This window comes from Perca fluviatilis, chromosome 15 (genome assembly GCF_010015445.1).
Source record: "Perca fluviatilis chromosome 15, GENO_Pfluv_1.0, whole genome shotgun sequence".
Lineage (NCBI taxonomy): Eukaryota > Metazoa > Chordata > Actinopteri > Perciformes > Percidae > Perca > Perca fluviatilis.
Window position 1 is genome coordinate 16,782,883 of NC_053126.1, and position 23,207 is coordinate 16,806,089.

The window sequence follows — 23,207 nt, forward strand, 5'->3', positions numbered from 1 at the left end:
GGCAGCACCATGCACATCTGGTCTCACTACTGCTGCATTTCACTGAACCCTAAGATGTGGAAAAAAAGACAGACAAGAACTTGCCTCCTAAATCATTCTTAGGGCCTTTTCACACCTGAAAGGTTCATGTTTTTCTTACATTGTAAACATTTGATCCGGTTAGTTTTGGTTTCACACTGCATGTGCACTAAAGAACTATACATGACATAACTATGTTCTGTTGTCATCAAATGTGAGCCGCGTCTCCCAATGCTTGTAATTGATTGGTTTGTAGACGGACTTCCCCGTCCTCTCGTATCCTCTCTCTGGTGTCGGAATTCTTGTGAGTTTTTTTCCAACTGACTCCTACTCTCTCTATGCTACCGCTGCTCCTTTTTGTTGTTGTTGAGAAGCAAGACACAGGAACTTTACTTGGGTTTTGAGCAGCTACAGCATTCATTCAGAGACAAACTGAAACCCACACTTTATATATACGACCACTTAACAAGTAAACTGCAAATTTATTCTCTTCTCTGATAGCCGACAGCTGTCTGGTCTGAGTGCATTCCCCGTTTCTCTCACGTACACACTAAGCACTGAGCTATTCCTTAAAGGAGCTACGTTTCTCTTTTAACATGATGATAGCCTGCCAGAACTTCCTGTATTTGGTCTGAAAGTCCGAACCAGTTTCATCCGGACCGAGTTTACCTGTTTTAGTTGGACAAAATTTCGGCTGTTTGTTGTACGTGGGAGGTTTCACACCTCTAATTTTGGTTTGGATCAAACTGAAAAGTCAGAAAGTCCGGACTAAACGAGGTAGGTGTGAAAGCCCCCTTAGATTGACAAAGGTCCAAGTTACTAAACAAACATTGGTCACCAACAGTTCTGAGAAAAAACTGAAGCAGAATATCCTCATGCTGGGATGCTTTAATAGATAGAGGAATTCAGGATACATTTTCAACATTTTTAGCTCAGCAAAAATATTTTTTTGTCATTATAATGATAAATATCAAATGGTCAAATTTATTCGCTGACTTTGTTGTTGGAGAGTGGAAAAGGTAATTGGTCTTTGATTGGTTGGTCACTGATCGAACCAGTGATGACTTTATCTCAAGGAAGCAGACCGTCGGTCAAGACCTCATCTGGAGGTTCAAAAGATCAATCGGCCTGAGAGATGCTGGTGAAATGGTTTAGGAAAAGGTTCATAGAGAAACAGATTGCACCATGTTACTGTAATTGATACACTTGCTTTTGAAAACGAAGCCCTCCCAACAGTCACCAGTCGAGGGATGGATAGCATACAAGAGGGATTCTGGGTGTTGTTTAGCATAATTGTTTGAAGAATCATTGTCTGTGACTGTTTTCACTTGTCTATTTTTGTCTCTATGTTGTATCCCACAAAATGGCAGTCTTAGTGGCAATCAGCTTCCCCCCAAGAGTGTCAGTCTGCCTCCTCTTCCCACCCCCGGTGTCTTTTGTTCGACCGTCTTGTCAGTCCTTTTATCAGAGGATGCTAATATGAGTGTATCAGTCATCAGGTCCCATCCCAATATGCTCTAGGAAGTTCCAACAGGAAGATGACTGACTGACACTGAATGAGTAACAGCTCTTCCCGCAATTCTGTTGCTATGGTTACTTGTTTTGTGCATTTGTAGAATAGATTTCATTTTCCCAAAAAAGGCAAAGCCTACAGGCACTGATGGGCTTGACTGTATAATTTGTCAGTATGTAGTAGATCCCACTGGATATGCATCATGACTTGTATGTTTATAAGGTGAGAAAGTGAATATTAACATACCTCTGTTGAAGAACTGCACAGAGCTGGTTCAGTCCTCTGCAACACTTTCCAGCCAAAGCCTGCCTCCCTCCCTCCCTCACCTACCACTTCATGCATGTGTCTTTACACATGCATTTTTTTTTTCTCCCCCAAGCTGAGATCCAGGGCTGTTTGTAAGCTGGAGCTGCTCTTTTGCCTTCCTGACTGGCCGGCTGCCATAATAATTTAGTTCATAATGAGGTACAGCTCCAGTTAATTACCACAACAGCTGTATTTTGTTGTTGATCATACATTTACATTTATACACTCTAGAAACAAAAAAGCCTCATGCGTACGTAGAGAGTATTCATTAATTATCCCAACAAATGTGTTTTAATAGCATTAAGTAATAGAACGCTTATCTCATTTGCGTAGTGGAACCATCTGTTTAAGCTACAGATTGCACTCTTCTGTGAATACGTTGTGCTTTTTTCACTACTCTCGGTGCTAATTAGTATCTGGAGACAGTTTATGTACTGGAACGGTGGTCGCTATTGGTTGGCTCAGGGAGATCCCAGAGACCTCAGGTAAAACCCTGCTGAGATCTTGGTGCAATGACACTGTACATTTTGTTCACTCAAAGGGGATGTATGCAGCTCATCCAAGGTCCCTCTTTGTGTTCGTCTCATAGGAGGAGGCTTTCACAGGCTCCTCACATACTTAGGCCACATAACCACATTTAGCACAGTCAGTTTGCTTCGTGAAACAGCTAGAAACCTTGGCATCTTTGCATTTTAATTACTTTCACACTGAATCCTCTTGAAGCGATGATACACAAGTCAGTTCTTTTTGTTTTTGTGTGGATGGGCAAGGATCCCAGCAAAAAGAAACAAAATGAGCCATGGCATCAAAAATCCAAAGTCCACCTGTGACCAACAAATATCACCCAGTTTTGGTGCAGCTAGTCTGCTTACATTTTGTCTGAAACAGCACCCAGTCCTTAATTCCTTTTCATCATGTTTGTCATGTCCATTAAACCCCCTTAATGGAACTTTTGGCCACAGTTTATAATGCAACAGTTTCCTCTCTCACAAGTGTGATTGTGTTAAGCCTCATGCTGGCCATTTAATAATATTTCTTGAATCACTCTTTTGTCCATAAAAATTACAGCCTTTGATTGCTGCATTTTTCTCTTTTTGATCCTCTATCCTCCCAGTGCTTCATTTCACCCCAGTGTAAATGTGGAGCATTGATTCCATCTCTATTTCTGTTCTCCGCTTTGTCTCTCTATTGTGTGGCCATCTCGCTGGTTCCCTGTAGCTTATGAAATTCACTCTGATAGTCTTGTTCTTGCTTACAGCAGCATTAAGCACACAGTTTCTCTATCATAAATCTATCTATCATTTCATCCCACTCTCTTGTCCACTGAGATCATCAGCTGCTTGCAGAGTCTCTCACCCCTTGAACCTTCATATCCCCAGTGGTGGAATGAACTGCCCACCACTGACAGTGTGCAGTGCCTCGTCTCTTTCTATATTTTTCTCCTTAAAGGTAATTTACACTGATGTCATTTTTCATTCTTCATGATCCAGTCGTTACCTGAAAAATCACAGACTTCAAGGGCATAGTAGACACAAACACCTTCATTATATGGTTAGCAATCAGCTGCCGTTAAAGAGGGAGTTCAAACAGAGCCGTGCATCAAAGAGCCTCATATTTGAAGGAAAAACTGTTAATAATTATGCTGTGCGATGAAAATACAAACTTAAAACCATCCTGTGTGAATTCAGAATGAACTTTTTCCTTGGATTTACTTTTCTTATGTCGCAAAATAAAATTTAGCTTTTTCGTAGTAGTAATAGTAATTTATTTTTCAAGCCCATAGGCGCTAAGAGGAACTGAAAGGAAAAACCTTTTTAGTGTAATCAAGTCATCCGCTTCAAACTGCTGAGACTCAGGAGAATTTAAATTGTGCGGTGTATTCAATTTCAAAATAAATGGTAGTCTTTCACCTCTCAGCAAACAGCTCTTCTTGAGAAAAAAAACTGTTATATGATGGACGTTCTGTGTGAGATTTCTTTACAAGGCAGACGTGTGAACAAGGATATTGAGTCCATGTCGCGTCCCAGCAGGTGAGACAGACCACAATCCAGACACAGTTGGTGCTCTCTGCTTCTGTGGCACAGAGTGAAAGCACTGAGAGGACAACCCTGCTGAAATGTGCTTTAGGCTGCTGTCTTAGCGCAGAGCTGAATAACTGAGACTGACAACCCCTCTGTCACACACACACACACACGCACGCACGCACACGCACACACATATACACACACGCACACACACAAATACACACACACACACACACACACACACACACACACACACACACACACACACACACACACACATAGTGGAGCAGAAAGAACAAGTAGAGTACACCTGTCAAGCAGAGCGCCATATCAGACTAATGTGAGGTACGTTAGGGGAGAGCCTTGTTCACAAAAAGAGCTCACAACGAATCAGAGCAAAAAAGGGATGGAGGAGTGCACCTGGAGACCATGCTTGGCACAGGCAGACACAGATGAAGACTGCATGCTCGTTCAACTGCCTGCTGATGCCAACGTCTCTTCTGAGGTATCACTTCCAGACCTCTTGCCCCAGGACTGTGTTGTTGCCCAAAATTACTGGCAGAATTTCAGATTCACTGGATGATTATGAAAGAGTGTCAGTCTTGCTTAGAGAAGAGGGACAGATGGCATTAATAGTGGCGTACCATGTCACAGACTTCCACACTGTGGCCCAGTCCCAGATAGTATGACAAAAGCTTTGTTCAGAAGTTCTTCTCTAAATCATACTCATATATGCCTATATATCATTCTATGGTAAGACAATGTTGACCGACATAAAGTACGCCTGAGACAGGAATATAGCAATGGTTTGTTTCTGTCCTTTGGTCTGACTCAGCTCCACCATTGTTGTGTAATCTTGATTGGAAAAAAATGCTGCACAATAACACTTAATGTGACACTAAATGTTTCATAGTGTGCTGATTTGGAAAGCAAAAAAACATAATCAGCCAGCAAAGATTTATTGTCATTTGAGCTGTTGGATGAAAAACTTGTATCTTGCAAGCAGTTCAATCCTTTACTTACGTAAAAGTATGCAAACAATAAAATGTATTTTAAATATCAAAAGTAAAAGTACTTGGCTCCTGTGAGTGTTATACTATTATATATTATATCATTACTGTTTTTACTGTTTGTTTTTGAAACAACATACAAAACATATACTTTACAACATGACCATTTCCCGTCCCTGCCTGAACCTCCTAATCACAGGACCATAGGACATGAATTAATTGGCCGTTCTCTGTCTTACATTTCCAACAATTTTGTGTGTCTTTTAGACCAATTCTAAACAATCTGGAGGGAGTCCAATAGAAGTGATGCATACAGTAATCTTGAACTGAATGAGGTGCACCCTCAAATTCTGTCCCACTCCTCATCATCCAGTGTAATACTCAGATCCCTTTCCCATGTCTTCTTGAGGGCTTTCCAGGCGCCATCCCCCCAGGTTCTGCATAAGCATAGAATAATACCCAGAAGGCTCCTGACCTTTTCCATGAAGTTAAACTTCAATATTCCACACATTTAAAAATAAAACATAACATTTCTTTCCATTGTTTTGCAGATGATGTACAAATCTATTTGCCTGTAAAAAACAATAATAAGGACACACTTCAGCCTTTGCTTAACTGCTTGAGAGATCTCAAAATATGAGACAGAGAATTCGTTGGCTTTCATTATGGGAGGGGAATGTTCATATGATGAATGAATGAACAACACACAGCACAACAACACGATCCCTTTTTTTCCTTTTGAGTCTGACCATCTCAGCGCCACCTTTCCCTTTTCTTTTTTGGCTTTCCATCATTAGACTCACACACTGTCTGTTAATGTTACCGATAGACTTCCAAACGTGACGAAGAAAAAAAGAGGTGTTCGATGGCTTTATGTCATAGGCCGACCAGGGCTATGCCATTAGGGGAGGGACCGCTCACTGATCCCCCTATATTTCTGAAAATCCTAGACATGGTTGAGACCGTTAGTGCTTTCTGATTAGCCCGTGTTTGTATTGAAATAAGAGGCTGCTGCGGCCCGCCGTACGGGTTGAGCAGAGGCTGCACAGTTTGACCAGCGGGCAGCGACCTAGCAACGGCCTAGCAGCGGCCTAGCAGCAGCCTAGCAGCGGCCTTGCAGCGGCTGGGCAGCGGCCTAGCAGCAGCCTGGCAGCAGCTGGGCAGTGGTCGCACACCAGGCCGCCGGATGGTGTTGCTAAGAGCTTGCAATGTATAACTATTATAAGACCGGCCCTCGCGGCCTCGAAACACTACCGGCCCACCGGGAAAAGTCCAGACTCTCGATTGTGGACAACATTTGTCCACGCAGCAAATGTAGATAACACCTTATCTAACCATTCTGGTGTCTTCAGGACTGAATAACTGGATCCAAAAATCTCCAGCAACAGATGGCGAAGTTGCAGATATCAAAATTATTTTTTTTTTTTAATTGAGACCTAGGGATTCCAAATTGCTTTACAACAGCCTCATGGGATTTCAATATGCCACCGAGATACATATCCCCCATTGTGACAATTCCATTTTTCAACCAATCCCTCCAAAAAAGGGGAGATCTACAATACATAACTTTGGATTTTGCCAAACACTAGATAAAGTATTTAGAGATGGATCCAGTTCAAACAGGGCCACTTTAGTCCAAACGGCGTTTAAGTGAGAGATTATTGGATAACGGATTAGTCAATTAAAGGCTTCCTTTTAGCTTTATGACAAAGCAGTCTTGAAACAATCCAGACGATTTGTATAAGAGTATAATTTTATCACCATGTAATTTGTTTCCGTTACTGAAATTATTAATTTTTCCAAAATATGTGACACTGTGAGGGCTTAAAATTCCATGTATTATTGCCTACTAATATGTAACGAGGTGCAGTGCTTGGTACCTGTGTGCACACTACAGTGTATTTTTACAGTATGTCACTGTTGATGTGTTGATGCCAGCTGAGGCTTCTGCTTAGGAATACATAATGCTTGTTGCTTCCTGTCTAAGTCTGGGCAAAATAATTTGTATCGTCACTGACACAGAGTGATTCAGAAACCCATGAAAACAAAACAGATGCAATAGGTCTGTGTGAGGAATATAGATATAAAAAACACTGGCAATCTTTGCAACTGCAACAAGGTTTGTGGGCACAGTTGAGAACTTTACATAATGCATGAAGCAGCTTATGATTTATAGCCGACTGATTAAGGTGTGGTGTGAGGCTGATGCACACCTCTGTGAGAAAAAAGAGCTGCTGTTCCAACTTCTGACTGCTCCTAGATCAACGTTGGAGCATAACCTGTTTTGTCAGAGCAGTGAGCCTATTTCTTGTAGGTCATGTTCATGTTCACACATTAACACTCAACATTCAGGCTGTTGGAGGGCACAGAGTGGAAAAGAAGAAGTGTGGCCCGAGGGTTCAGGATGGCATTTTCATTTGATGCTCTACTTTTCAGTTTGAGATCTGGATGTTTTTATGCCTCTGCACTGGCGACAGCCGTGGTGGATGGAGGCATAATGTTTTCAACTTCTCCAACGTTCTCCGTCCCATTCTCGTGAAAGCAATATATCAAGAACGCCTCAAGGGAATTTCATTAAAGTTGCACAAACGTCGATTTGGACTCAAGGATGAACTGATTAGATTTTGGTGGTAAAAGGTCAAGGTCACCTCACAAAAACACATTTTGGGACATAACTCAAGAATTCATACGCTAATTATGACAAATTTCCACAAATGTCTAATAAGATAAAATTATGATGTGATGACATTTATATCCAAAAGGTCAACTTGACTTTGACATCATAATGTTCTACAAAAAAGCTATTCTGGCCATTATTCAACGCCATAACTCAGGAGCAGAACGGGAGATTGTGACCATATTTCACATTTGGTCGGATACTGAGTTGGTGACAGTATGGTAATCTTGGATGCCCACGTTCAAACTGTAGTGATTGTTTGTGTTCTTTTATGCTGCTCAGTAAAAGATGTGTGAAGCACCCACGTTTTGGAATTTGTAGCTTCTTTGCAGCAACATCCATATTTGAAACATTGTCTACTGTCATACAGCTTGTGTTCTTTCCTGTTCCTCTGGTAGTCCACTACAAGCTCATTGGTTTTGCTGATATTGAGCGCATATTGAGTCTCAGGTGATTGTCGTTGCACCATGTGACTCTATCATTCCTTTGTACTCCTATGTAAAAATAGTCTCTAAGTGAAGACAGCATGTTCCTCACTGGAAGTAACATTCTCCATTATACAGGGTTTCTAATGATGCTGACGTAGACTGGGAGGTGTATTTTACCCCCAACAAAGGCAAAGTAATTAACACCAGTGAGGCCCTAGTCCGAGTTCTCTCTCTCTTTTTGTTGTGTGTGTATCAAGGGTCTTATAGTGTGATTACTTGTGTGGTTTGGGGTTTTGGTGTTTTGTTAAAAAAGAAAAAAAATTTTTTTTTTTTTTTCTTTTTTTTTTTTTTTTTTTTTTTTTTTTTTTTGTTGGTGTTTTTTTGAAAAAAAAAAAAAGGGGGGGGTTGATCAAAGTAACATTGACAGTGCCCAGCAAAAGTTTCAAAGTGTCCCTAAGCAAGAGGGCCTAATCATTTCGATGTTTGCATCAGCATATTCTTAAGGCACATACTTGAAAGTGGCCAAAACCAGCAGAATCCATCAAAGAACTTTCATCCTCATCTTCAGTCTGAGTACCAGAAAATACCAGAGAAACATATGGGTGTAATCAAAGATGCAGAGGAAAAAGAACAAGACGAAGAAGCGGGTGCTCCCCTGCACATAGATGCTGCCTGCTTTAATAGACAACCCCTGAGCCCATTCCTTTGCATCAAACAGGTGGGGCGCCGACACCAGGGAGAAGGTGTGAAGATAAGCAGAGCGGAAAGGAACAGAAGGTAAATGTGGCAAATGAGGAAGCACGCATGTGTTTGGAGAATAGAGAATGAACGCAGTTGTCTTCACAGATCATAGGCAATTGTGTATTTTGTCACATCAAATTTGACGCAAGACCTGTCTGCGATTGGTCGTGTCCCTTGCCACTCGCGGCCGCAGTTGCACAAGCCAGTGATGTTGTGTACATGAATGTTGGCCCTCCTCTCTCTCAGGGTGCTATAAATAGAAGAAGAGAGGCCTCAGGCTTTCAGTGTAATGAGATTAAACCAAACCAGCCTCAGCCCCCAGTGTTTTATTGAGCTTTATTTCAGTTTCCATTCTGTATTTCAATATGTATAAGGAAGATATTGAGTGTGGCAGCGTCTACATTTGGTTGAGCATCAGTGTGTCAGTGTGTGTTTGTGTACATGTATGTGTGTTTATGTCAAGGCAGCAAGAGTGAGAAATAATGTGAAAGACTTGTGTCTGTGTGTGTGTGTGTGTGTGTGTGTGTGTGTGTAATGTCCTCTTTTTGCACCCCGCAGGGCATGGCACATCTCCTAAAGATGTGTTCATCATGATGGTAAAGCATTTGTCACCATAATGTTGTGCCGTCACGAAGCTCCAGCAACCGCTGGCTTGAAATCCTCATGAATTTCCCCCACTTTGCTTCCTGACTTTTCCAGCAGTTTCCATATTATGCATGTGAGGCCTTCTGTAGCTGCCAGTGGAAAAGTGATAGTTAACCGCAGTGCACAGCGCTTGTGCAACCCTTTTGTCAAATTCTGATCTGTGAAAGGAGCCTCATTGAAGAGCCGCACTGGCACAGCTAGCGTGGCTGAACATCTTCATGTGCTTGTGCGAAAGCTTTTGTGAGACGGAAAGTGTCTGGGGACATGCAGAGTGGGAGACATCCATTCTGTTTGGACATACTGCTGATTTTCACAGCCCATATTCCCAGACTCTGACATTTTGGAAACGGTTTGCTAGACTCAGACTGCCTTTTCTACCATGCCGTTTAGGCCCCATTACCCAATCACAGCTTTTTCCTCCATAATTTTGCCATCAGTTAGGGAGCACTTGGCTCCCCAGGTTCACTCAATTTTCTGTTCAAAATCTGTTATTCATGTCCTGCTTCTGTTCCCATTAGTAGGAGAACACAACATTATCAACTATCATGTGCACCTCTAAGATTCATTATAAGAACACATTATTCAGTGGTCAATGGAACAGAAAAACAAATGTAGAAGGGGATGGAAAAAGACAACAGGAGCACAGATAAACAGTACCGCAAATAAAAGCAAAATGTATCCATCTTTTCCAGTTTTGTTGACATGTCTCTTAGCTTTTATTTAGCATAGTCAAAACAGCAACCTCTCCAGTCTGACCACTAAAGTGTGACAGAATAGAGTCAGACAGATGCGTGATGTGAGGAAAGGAAGTGAATACAAGGGACGGGAAGCAATTAAATAACATATGAATAAAAATGAAAGACATACTGTACAGTATGACTCATCAGAAAAGCATGTCACATTCGCTGCCCCGCTGCAAGGCAATGACCCTGGGGCAGTTTTAGGACAAATAAATCCACACACATAATCCTGCCTTGTCATCACTAATGATCTAACTGCTATCTCCAGGATGATTTTCTTATTGTTCTCTTGCTTTCATGATTCTCCTAGTTAATGCCTATTATAACAGCAATAATTGCAGTACAGTTTTTAATTTTGTAATTAAGACTGTAGTCCCTCATGAATATCATGGGTCAACAAAACTTCTACTTTCGACTTTAACACGAGAGCCCGCCCATTACCTACCAAGTTAACGTTGGTTTCTTTTACAGTAATCATGACCACAATCATTCCTTAACTTACCCACATAGTTACTGTTGTAACCTTATACTATATAATATATATATATATATATATATATATATATATATATATATAAATATGATATGATCTTTCCCTAAACAAGTAATTCATGGAACCTCACCAAAAAATAACCGTAGTGAACAGAAAACTATTTAAATTTTTTTTTTTTTAAGGAAAACAGGGTTTAAGGGAAACAAACATTGTCCAGCTCCTCCTGGGGGATCCCAATGCACTCCCAAGCCAGATGAGAGATACAATCTCTCCAGCATGTTCTGGGTCTACCCCGGGGTCTCCTACTTGTTGCAGATCTCCAAAGGGAGGAAGCATATTAATCAGATGCTCGAACCCCCTCACCATGCTCCTTTTGACAGAGTGGCGCTCGTCCGAGCTCCATCCGGATGTCTGAGCTTTCTAAGTGTGAGCCCAGGCACCCTACAGACGAATCTAATTTCGGCTGCTTGTATCTGCGATCATATTCTTTCGGTCCCTACCCAAATGATGATGGATTATGACCATAGTTATGGGCTTTTGTAAAAGTAAAATTGGTTTTGCTTCATAGTGCTGACTGTTTTTCTAGTCGTATTCATTAACTGGGACTAACTTAAGACTGCCTTACTTTTTAAACCACTTCCTTACTGTATAGCACTGCTTTACATGGGGTTAAATATGAAGGACAAAACAACAATGTGAACAAGGGAGAAGCAATTCCACGGTGCACTCACTTTTGTTCAGCCGCGCCATGAATGCATTACAGTACAGAGTCAGAGCCAGAGCATCAAGCTAAATGGACCATTTCACTGTGTGTGCAAATCAACCTTGTACGCTTTCTCACTCAGCTGCACCCTGCCCAGCATTTGTTTTTGCCTCACATTATATCAGTAATTATCTATCATTCCAGGGTAATACACAGCCAACCATCTTTGTGCTGCGGAATATGTATGACGAATTGGATACCAAGACTGCTTATTAGTCTGCATTTCACTTCGAGATTGGATTAAATATGACAGAATTTAAAATTAAAGAATAAATATGTTGATTTTCAGGCTATGAAACGCACAGCATTAGATAGATAGATAGGTATATAGATAGATAGATAGATAGATACAGTAGATAGATGGTGACACAAAGGTAGCTCTGTATGACTCACATTTCTCTCTCTCGCACTTCATCTCTCTCTAGTCTGGATTAAAATAAAAGAGGCCCAGCAGCCCCAGCCTGCAGAGAGGGAGTTACGCGCTCCATCTCAGAGATAGGGTGATGCTCTAAAAATACCACTCCTTGTGTGGGCTTGTTGGGGAGGGAGGGGGGCCACAACATGGGGAGGGAGGTTTATGGATTTGGTGGTATAGTAGAGACACCAGGGCTATCACTACTTTCTATAGTCCAGCTCACATTTCCAGCTTCTCTCAGTCGTTTCTTTCTTCATCATTTCTGCTCCACAATGTGTACTAATTGGGTTTTGTAAGAGCACTCTTCCACTTTTTAGGAATGCTGGTCAGTGCAATTAAAATCTCGTTCATTGAGCATTATTCAGCTGGCTTTGATCTTGTTGACCCCTATTCCTTTTTTCCATCACACCCCCGTCTGCTAGCGTCTCCTCTCTGAGAAACTCCATTAAACATCAAAAGCAAATCCATATCGTTCTATTGCTCTCGCTGCTGCAGAACAGTTACTCTCCGCGACGAGGAGAAGGAAACTAAACAGAGCACCAATTGAACACGTCTCTCCATCTGTCATGTCTCAGGATGGTTCTCTGTGTCAGCAGATCCATCTGTTTAGCCCAGCCTCAGTCTCTACAACAGCAGAGGGGTGGAGAAATACAGTGGAGATCCTGTAACACACACCTACTACAAAACACTACTTTTTGAGAGTAACAATGCTCATTAAACAAACAGTTCCTCTGGTTAACCCCCTGATATTTGGGAATCGAAACGCTGGTTATAAAAAGAGCTGGGTGTTTGTTGTGAGTCGCGATTCTTGAATACTTACCATTCACATTAAACGGCCTCTGGGATCATAAGGGGGATTTACATATAAAACAGCAGGGAGCTCCTGTAGGGGCAAGGATGAAGAGTGAAGACGAGGAAGAAGCAGGAGAAAGATGAGTTCCTGCTGGTGTTGGGTGTGCCCAATCTCAGATGTAATTAATCATTTTGCAGTTTAGAAAGGAGAGAAAGTGAGAAAGACACTGTGACAGGCAGAAACACTGATGGATAGAAGACACAAGAGATACAGAACGAGAACGCAACTGAAATAAATACAAGCTGTGCTGAACTTGTGGCCTCCTGTTTCTATTACATGCTGCAAAAATGCAACACACAACAGCAGAAAAATGTTTTGCAGAGACACAGAGCAGTTGGAAATAGGATTTTCATTTCTTTGGCTTTACTCCAAGACAGTGTCTGTTAAGATCTGTGGCTCCTTGCATACAAAGTCACCTTATTTTCCGACAGGAAAATGACCCTAAACATGCAGACAAGACAACCAATCATTGTTTATGTCCAAATAGTGAACTAATCTTGACTGGCCAGGACACTCATCTGAACTCAGTTCAACTGAGCATGTGTTTGACTTCCTGAAGACCAGATTGAAGGCAAAAAGGCCGCAAAACAAGCAAGAACTAAAGATGGCTGCAGTACAGGCCTGGCAGAGATTTACACTATGATCTGCAAGGGTTTGCATCCAAATGTAAAACATGAATGTTAATTCTGAGTGGTTGAATTACTTTCTGTCCTCTGACCAAAAAAAAGAAAATTTTCTACACTGTTCGCCTGTTGTCTAAACACCCTGATATTAAAGCTAGGAGCCGTGTTTTTAACCTCACTGTTTCAAATCAAATCCTATGTGCTCGAGATACAGAACCAGCACAACAAAAAATGTGTGATTGGCCTATAATATTTTCTTACTCCACTGTATTGTTGCAATTGAAATGTGACATACAACAGCCGTGTGCTGTGCTGTAGGCCATGTCACAAAGTTGCATCTAAACAGAGTTGAAAGTGGAGCAAACCCGTGAAGCAGACACGACGACGGTGGCAGAAGGAGTCAGTCTCCACCTGAGGAGAGACTCCTGTGATTTTTCTGGAGTTCAGAGATCTGCTGATGGTGATGTAAAGTGACAGACGCCTCTGGTGGGTTTCGAAGAATATAAAGTGTAAGACAATCCACAGAGCAATGGAGCCCAAATTCCTCAGGTGAAAGAAAAAACTGCGCTAAGAGCTTTGTGTGTCTAATGTGAACCACTCAATTCCGGTAGAATTTATTTTGTACAGTGCATTAATAGATTAAAAGGGCTGGCAGTGGCTGTCCTTTCACAATGTGGAGGGCCTGTTGCTGAGCGGAATAAAGGCTTATTATCCTGTCTAGTGTAGACCATAAAATAAATCCCTTTCCTGTGGCATTTGCCAGGTGTGTGATTGCGGCCAATCCCCCCAGGTTCTTCCTGAAAGGCATGTGTTCTGCACTTTCAGAGGCTGAGGCCGGCTCTCTGTGTTTGGCTGGGCGGAGTAGGGGTTGGTGATCCTGTGGGCAGGATAATCTGCTGTAATCCCCGGCTCTGTGATCTGACCACAGCGCAGCAGAGAGGTGGATAGGTGGGAGAGGCTAGGCCTGAAGCAGACAACAGGGCCGGGGCAGTGGATGGGGTGGATCTGAGGGAGGTCGGGCTGTAAAAACATTAATTTACCCACTCTACTTAAAAATGACCAGCCATTTACATTCTGTGTTAAATGAACAAGTTAATGGGTTTGTTCTGTTTGGCCATTGTTTTAATGTAAGACTTTTTCAGTTTTAATTGACTTGGTCACTTGACTTTGTTGTAATACTCCATGAACGGTAATGAGTACAGTTCATGGAGTACAGGTGCAGAGCTCCTGTCACAGGGGAATCCTCTGTACGGAGAGTGGACCCTCCACCCACAGGTGGTAGAACGGATCTGGCAGAGATACGGTCAGGCAGCTGTAGATCTCTTCGCCTCACAGGAAAACACACATTGTCCAGTGTTCGTCTCTCTGTCACCCACCCATGGCCAAACGTGCTACTCTATGCCTCCCCCCTCCCCCCCCAACTCAGTCTGATCTCCCCCACTCTAGCGAGGGTGAGAGGGTTGCTAATCCTGATAGCGCCGCGGTGGTCATCCAAGCGTTGGGTAGCAGAGATAATACAGCTCCTGGCAGGAGAGCCGTGGCCTCTCCCCATACGCAGAGACCTTCTCTCCCAATCGGGCGGAGAGATCTATCACCCTCACCCAGACTGCATAGCGCTCTGGGCTTGGCCTGTAAGAGGTGGAACCTGAATGCATCAGGCCTGCCAGAGCAGGTCATTGACACCATTCAGAGTGCAAGGGCCGCATCCAGCATTTTGAGGAGTGGTGCGAACATAGGGATACCATCCCTTTTCAGTGTTCTGTGGTGGACCTGCTGTGTTTCCTGCAGTACCTGATGGATAAAGGGAAGGCTTTTTCGACAATTAAGGTGTACTTAGCTGTTGTCTCAGCTTGTCAAGTGGGTTTCGGGGATAAGCCGGCGGGGCAACATCCCTTAGTTTGTCATTTTATGAAAGGGGCACGCCGCAAGCTCCCAGTTTCCAGGCCCCTGGTTCCTCTGTGGGATTTGTCGGTCGTGTTAAGGTGTAGACACATATAGCCGACGGCCAACCGTTGACAGAAAACCCCGTCGATATGATCAGTCGCGTCCCCGAGGTCCAAAAAACTGCCACAGAACAGACCAAAAAGACGAGAGGAGACGAGACGTAATACATCTCCATAACAGCAGGTGGCACTAATCTGTAATGTTGCCCAAGGCAGCTGATTGGACGAACGCGTCACATGGGTTTGTTTTCTCCAGAAATTCAAAGCCAGACTGTCATGGCAGCCGTTCAGAATACGATCTCATATTGTACTAAAATAGTTCACTGAAACAGGTTTCTGAAAACATTTTAAGCAAGAAATAGGCCATGCAGTTGCTGAATCTGTCTTCATTTCAGCTCAACAAAGGTCAGTTTAAAAGGTTTTCATCCGATTTTGAGAGACTCTAGTCACCTCATCCGGCTCGTCATTTCCGGGTGAGTCCCGACTGCCCTGCCGCGGACCGAACATGTCAGGTCAGCCAAAATGAACGCCGACAGCCCCCCAGACGGACGACGGCATGGGACACACCGAACAGATTTGAGTCACTGACCTCGCCAGACTGTCTAACGGCCGATAATTGGCCTGGTGTGTCAGCGCCCTTAGACGCCCTCTCTCATCACCCGTTTGAGCCTAGCGAAGCAGTAGGGATGAAATTTGTCTCTCTTAAAACAGCTGTGCTCTTGGCTTTAACCACTGCAAAGCACGTAAGTGACTTACAGGCTTGATCTATTCGCCCTACCTGTCTGCAGTTTGCCCCAGGGCTCTCTAAAGTCTGTTTGAGGCCCAACCCAGCCTTTGTGCCTAAGGTGGTGGAGTCAGCCTATAGGTGTCTCTGTGGAGCTTTTAGCTTTTCACCGGCCTCCTTTCTCCTCAGGAGAGGAGCAAAGACTTCATTATGTTCGTTATGTGTCCGGGCTTTGCACATGTATGTGAGTCGGACGGCTGGGTTCAGAAAAGCGGATCAGCTGTTTGTGTTCTGGGCTACTTCCCATAAGGGCAAGCCATTGTCCCGCTTGAGGCTGTCCCACTGGATTGTGGAGACCATATCATTGGCCTATGAGTGTAAAGGTTTGCAGGCCCCCCAGGGCCTGAGAGCTCATTCCACAAGGGGCATGGCCACTTCATGGGCCCTTTTCAGGGGTGTGTCAGTAAAGGAAATTTGGGCGGGGAAGCTGGGCTACGTCTCACACTTTGGTGAGGTTTTACAGGCTGGATGTTTACGGACCGTCGTTGGCACATGCTGTGCTGGAGGCTACGGCGCCAGGGTCAGTGTGACTCTCGGTTCAATATGATTTTGACTTTGAGAGATTCATGCAATCCGGGAGTGGTCTATATCTCCCATAGTGAAACACTGAACGAAGTTAGAAAAAGAACTTTAGGTTACTTAACGTAACCCCGGTTCATTGATAACAGAGTGAGGTGTTTCACCAACATGTCCATCCTTGCAGAGACACAGAAAGAAACCTATCTGGAATGATTTGTAAGGAGCTGGTCGACTGTGATTATATGAGGGGGCGTGGCCCTAGCACAGTTCAACCTTTCTGTCACGGACAGACATGGTGTCACTGGAGCTTCCGTAGTTGGTCACGCCGAGGTGATTTCCATAGTGAAACACCTCACTCTGTTATCAAAGAACCGGGGTTACGTTAAGTAACCTAAAGGTTTCTGGAGAGCTCAAATGCGATGTATGCTGGGAAATATGCTAGTAAGATAATGATGTTTCTTGGATAACATAATTGATGAGTTTAATGAGTGTTCAGTTGCCAGGTTGCAAGAAGTCACGAAGCTTGAGTTCAATTTCCCCAGCTTATTCTGCACACAAGGACTCTCTGTAAGATGCATCGTTCTGATTTAATAACCACACTAATACCACAGTAATACATGTGTATACGATTTCTTTCTTAAAATCCAATTCAACTTGATATTACACAGATGATAGGGTTGTGATTGGGATGACTAATATTTGATCTAATTCCATTGAGTTAGTAAAAAAAAAAAGAAATCACATTTTACAGTGTGACTACTGACCAACATATCACTGTCACACTGTTAATTTCTGCTCCAGTGTCCTGCCTTGTATTTTCCCCTCCTCCATGTATGTCATATTTTTCTCATCCTGGCTCTGTGAAGCTCCAGTGGCCAGATGCCCTCTTTTTGCCCATGTGGCGTGGCGCCAGCACTTTCCCTTCAGAGCTTCTGCCTCTTGTGCATCGTACTGTAAATGTCGACATTAAAATGTAAGCAGACTTGAGCGTGCTCTGTCTTTCTATCTCTCTTGTGATTGCCTGAGAGGCGCAAAGGGCAAGCCGAGGCAAGAAATGGCAAGCCTGCTCTGGACATGTCATTTGAGACGTGTCAGTTACGGGCATGTTGGCCTAAAAGCATGCCCCAGCCTCAGAGTGCTTCATAATAAAAAACCCTAATGTGCTCCATAGATCCGTGGATGATTCAACCGCAGCAATAGAGTACAGCTGTGATTATATGGTCAGTCTATAAAAGTAGCACCCTTTCCCAATTTGCAAGAGGCCGCTTCTCTTCCCTTCAACTCCCCCCACTACCACCCCCACACTGGTAGCAATCAGCCAGGTGCTAAATGCCTGGGTGAGGCACAGCTCATGGGTGGGTGGGGGGTGTACAGAGGGGACGTGGGACGGGGGGAGGTGAAATTGCACGTGAAAATAAGCATCTGTGCTTGCTTGGCAGAGGAGGAAGCGGAGGCAGGAAATAACTGTCATTCTTCACTGAGCTGAGAGTATGGACTCAGTGTGTGTGTGTGTGTGTCTCGTGGGGAGAGAGAGGGTGATGGACTCAGGCTGGTTAATCATTAACTTAGTGAACTGAAGAGGATGAAGAAAAGGGGGTGGGGGGAGAGATTGACTGGGACTGTTTTTTTTTGTTTGTTTTTTAAAGTAGCTTAAAGCAACACTAGAGAATTTTTCCCGCTCTGGTCCCCCTACAGGTTGGAAGCAGAATTGTCCATTACATTACATTGTCCAGTTCATTCGAACTACAGATCCGCTACCCCAGTGGTTCCCAACCTGGGGTCCGGGCACCCCTTAGGGGGGCGGCAAAGATCACAGTGGGGGCGCAAGTCTTTATCTGGTTTGAGGTTGAGGTAGACCTTTTCTTCTCAGCTTTTCTTAGACATAAGTGGGAGCGGCCAAGGAAAAAGGTTGGGAACCACTGCGCTACCCGATCTGGCGAACTTGCATAATGTAATGTAATGGACAATTCCGCTTCCAACCTGTAGGGGGACCGAAGCGGGAAAAGTTCTCTAGTGTTGTTTTAAATGAATGAGAGTTGGCTCATCCCCTCAGAGAGTGTCACTGCCCGATGTGAGTCGAGTGCAGATGTGAGTTGCGCATGGCTCACTTTGCGACAAGTAGCCTACAAGAACCTGCTAACGAGCTAACGAGAGACTTCTGTAATGTCAATACAATAAAAATGGACCTACATAACGAAGTTTGTTCACTGCTGGCTACAAGTTAGCAATCAAACACAACAAAGGCTGTCACTTGAATGACGTTTTGAGCTAACGTTGGCAAGCAAACAATCATAGATAGCTAAAACGTTTCTGAAATGATTTCCATCTTCTGTTATTGTTTGTAATGAGAAAAGTTTATTATTTTATGGATTTCACAAATTTCAGTATGACACGTTATGCCATAAACTGTTTAAATCTGAGCATGCGCAACTCACATCTGCACTCGACTCACTCAGTGACAGAGAGGCCTGATTAACAGCACCATACAGTGTGATGGAGGGAAAGGAGAGCTGACACCAACTAGACTGGAAAATGTTGATGTGGCAGCATGCTAGCACCATCCGGGGGCTTTCTTGTGATGATTGTTAATGGATAATCGATTGAAAGAGAGGGTCAATGGAGGGGATGTATGTGAATCTCCTCTACACTCTCGCAAAGACTTATAGGTTTAATTAAACTAATCGCTGCATTGACTCAGAGCTCCAAAGCCCTTTGAAGCCTGCTGTATTAATGACTTGAAATCAAGCTCCCCCTTTTGTTGCAGAAATGTGCAGAGAAGAGAAAAAATGAAGCGCTACTGCTGAATAGTTCAATTTCCCCAGATTATTCTGCACACAAGGACTCTCTGTAAGAAGATGCATCATTCTAATTTAATAACCACATTAGTACCACAGTAATACATGTGTGTAAGATTTCTTTCTTAAAATCCAATTCAGCTTGATGTTACACAGCTACTGCACATGGGATAAATGAGCTTTACATTTTCCAAGTCAGCGACCATATCTCTCTGTCTTGCAAAATGAGTCGGGTTGTTAACATAGGCATTACCATAGGTTTGTCTCTGGCGTGCGTCACAGAGCTCCAGTGAGTTAACAGAGTGAAGCAGTTCAGGTAGCAGGGCTGAATGAGAGACAGCAGTTTTAGTGTGCTCCTCTCCATCCTGACAGAGACAGTTTGTTATCTTCCATAAGAAGGAGTCACTCAGCTGACACAAATCCCCTTCCCTCTGAAACCTCTGATCATCATGTCATTGTCCACAGCGATACACTCCAAGGACTCTGCTTTCACATATTGAAACCAAGAGAGCTGCCCACAGCTCGGCTTATAATCACCCTGTGTACAGATTGTGTGTGTCTGTGCATCTAGTTTGCCTTTTTATAGTGTTTGAGTGAAAACAAAAGAGCTTCAGAGTTAATGCTCATCTTTGTGTGTGTGCTTAAGTGCAACATGGGGGGAGGGGGTGTTTTTGCCTGTGTGTGTGTGTGTGTGTGTGTGCATGAGTCACTTTGAGAGGTTTCGCCAGCTATTATTGAGCTGGGACTCGTGTATTTAATAGTAGATAGAATAATTGTCTCCTCATCAGCTCTCCAGGGATTACAATAGTGACTGTCATGTGAATTAGAATTCTTGACATTTTTCCAAAGTCTGTCTTTGAAAGGCACTGTTCAAACAGGCTGTATGTGAGGCCTTTATATAATCGACTTTCCAAGACAAGTGCCACCATCCATTCCCATTGCGTCCTAAACAAACAATACCAGGAAAAGAAGGGAGGGAAAAGCGAGACTCGGAAGAAAGGGTATGCTACTGAATGTGGAAGGCAGGAGAAGAGGAGGAAACAGCTTGACAAGGCATCTTATCTTTTACTGTGTTCTTCGCTGTGCTAGAGCTTTAAGCTGCTTGCTCAAAGGTGGAACACTGAATTCATGCAGCAGGTTTTGCTTGGCTTTTTTGTTTGTGAACTGCTCTTGCAGAAAGAGGCTGAGGGAAAAACTGACACTATTTACAAGTCGTCTCATTTGTGCTCTCATTTGGTATGTGCAGAGTGTATATTCAAATTGGGACACGCAAAGTTTAAATACAGTATCTTTCCTCTTTGTGTTTTGTGATAGTCGCAAATAAACACACAAATGTAGGTTGTCAAACAGACAGGCTGACATACAATATTTTTTTTCTCTCACACACACACACACACACACACACACACACACACACACACACACACACACACCACAGTAACTGCACATTATCCCAATCAACAAATTTAAAATGCCCTATATGTATTCCAAACACTGACTAAAGGTTAGCCAACACACCAAAATCAAAAAGTATTTGGAGTGAGTTTTCCATTCAGACAAGCAGAAATTAAGATGTGATGCTGGAAAGTATGATCTGTTCTTATTGATTTTTCACCTACAGTACAGGTATTAAAATTACTAGAACATCTTAAAAGGCATTTCTCTTCATTATCTGAAACTGAAACACTGGACTGCTTGTTAATTGACATTTTACTGTAAACAAAATTGATTGATGATTATATTACTGTAAAGGTATGTTTTTGTGCATATTCCATCCATGACTCAACGTCTTCAGCTGTAAGTTTCATTTCTCAGTTAAGTTACTACGAAGATGTGGAATATTAGACAGTGCCACAAGAATGTGATGCAGTAAGCTGTGCAATCATTACTGAGAAATTCTCATGTATAACTTGCTCACTACTACTTTAGTTCTCTCTTTAAAGGAAATTGCCACACTTGGCAACAGTGTTGTTGCCAAATGCCATTTTGGTCATTCCATGAGTTACAGTAATACGTTGGTGACAATCTATACCTTCTATTATTAAAGTAATAACACATCATGGGCTTCAAGCAAAGATGATACCTGCAGTGGTTCAACAGATTTTATTAAGACTGCGTCAAATATTTCAGCATTTTTGAGTTGCAGTGTGTTGTTGAGAAACCATGTAGACTGAGTGTAAAAACAAAACCAAACAAAAATCGGTCTTGAGGCTGTCTAACTGAATTACTTGTGGTTGACCTGATGCATCTTGTATGAAAGCTTTTTCATGGTCTAATTGTTGATCATGGAGAATATTAAGGTAGCAAGGTGTCTTCTACATTTAAAGTCCATGGAAAGTGCTGTTGGTGAGCAAGGCTGTTGATGTCAACATAAGAAATGTTTTGGGTGCAAACCTTGCACGCTCTTTGGTAGAACATGTAAACATTTACACAGGGCTTTGAGTCAACCCATTTCCCCCTGATTTTTTTCTCTCCTCTCTCCTCCTCTTCCTGGGTTGTTTCTATCTTCTCTTCAAATCCTCATTACACAGCCTCTGTGTGTTGCTCTACTCTAGCGCCCTGTTGTCTGTTACTCTTACTGATCAGCCTTCCTGTTGCTGCAGAGGAACTGCGAGCAGTAAGATAAGGAGAGGAGAGGAAGAGATATAAAGTAACAGATACAACGTGAAGGGCAAAAGGCTGGCTAATTAGGGTATTAACAAAGATCATCACAGTTGTTTTTGCAGCCTGGGTGTCTCGAGAGTTTGTGAATGTGAGACGGCAGCTACAGCAACCTGGAGACCAGATGGGGACAGAGGTCCAGTTTGGGCTGGCTGGTCCCAGCAGCAGAAAACAGAGCTGAGGTGGTGAAATATCAGAAGAGCTCTCGTCTGGGAGGAACAGACAAACCTCAAACAAACCTGCACAGGCTGAGGATGTGAGAAGGGGGGAAATGGAGTTCAAGCATCCAGGGCCTGAGGATCACAGGGCAGGATATGCATGTTGATGCACTTTGACTCCTCAGGCACGAGGCACGTGGGAGAGCAGGACTAAAGGGAGGATCAGGCCTGTGTTAATAGACCAGCTCTGGATTGAGAACACTTTGCACCACGTACGGCAGGTGCTGCGGTTCTGTCTGCCTGAGACGTGAGTCGGCGCACTAAAAAGTCGACGAGGGGGACTGCGTGGGAGGCAGACAGCCAAACGGAGCGAGACAGACAGATTTAAGTGGAGGCTGGGGGAGTTTTCTTTAACTGGTCGGCTCCACCAGGGCCAGAGCTGGTAGCGATGAGTCACAGGAAGCTGACACGACAACTGAGGTTGTGGGAGAGTCCTGAGGGTCCACCTCCTGCGCCCTCTCTCCCCTCACCTGTGTCACCGGGCGATCAATCTCGAGGACACGGGGGCTCTGTTCTGTTTCGACGCATGAAACTGAACCGGAGTATTCAGGAGCGCAGACGCTCATCTCACTGTATTTGCAGGTACAGTTCTGCATCCCAGCTGCTGATCTATCATTTGACCAAGTCCTCACTAACATTTCTCTATTTCTATTAAAACGAAGCTGTAGTGATTTGTGATTGTTCTGTATCAGCTCAGATGAGATGTGAGCATTATAGACAGATGTTTGTAATGCGACTTCCAAAAGAAGATGTCAGAGTAAATTATTCCATGCAGACACTCTAATAACCATAGTCAGATGGATTAGATTTTGGGATTTGCTGAAATTCAGAATGTCTCATAATTACTCTCAAAGTTTGCAAAAAACAAAAACAAACGGGGATTAGCGCGTGCAGCTTGCAGAAGGTCCCCCTGGCAGACGTTTTTGATGTGTTTTTCATTACCGGGGAAACTTGTTTAATGATAATTTGATCTGTAGCCACATTCACAAAGCCTTCTGGGGAAGAGGAGTTGGCCAATTTATAAGTAAATTCTAAAAA

The 23,207-nt window shown here is 43.3% G+C and overlaps 1 protein-coding gene across 2 annotated transcripts in view; it reads left to right on the forward strand.

Annotated features, from left to right (window-relative positions):
* Positions 1-23,207, forward strand: part of pde4a (phosphodiesterase 4A, cAMP-specific) — a 49,098-nt gene that overhangs the window by 2,498 nt on the left and 23,393 nt on the right. The window contains exon 1 of one of the 2 annotated variants that reach the window (XM_039824361.1): positions 21,837-22,751. The exons of the other annotated variant lie outside the window; for it this stretch is intronic. Coding sequence (XP_039680295.1) covers positions 22,558-22,751 — 194 coding nt within the window. The 5' untranslated portion in view covers positions 21,837-22,557. Of the gene's footprint in view, positions 1-21,836; positions 22,752-23,207 lie in introns of those variants that run through there. 2 annotated transcript variants of the gene reach the window in all.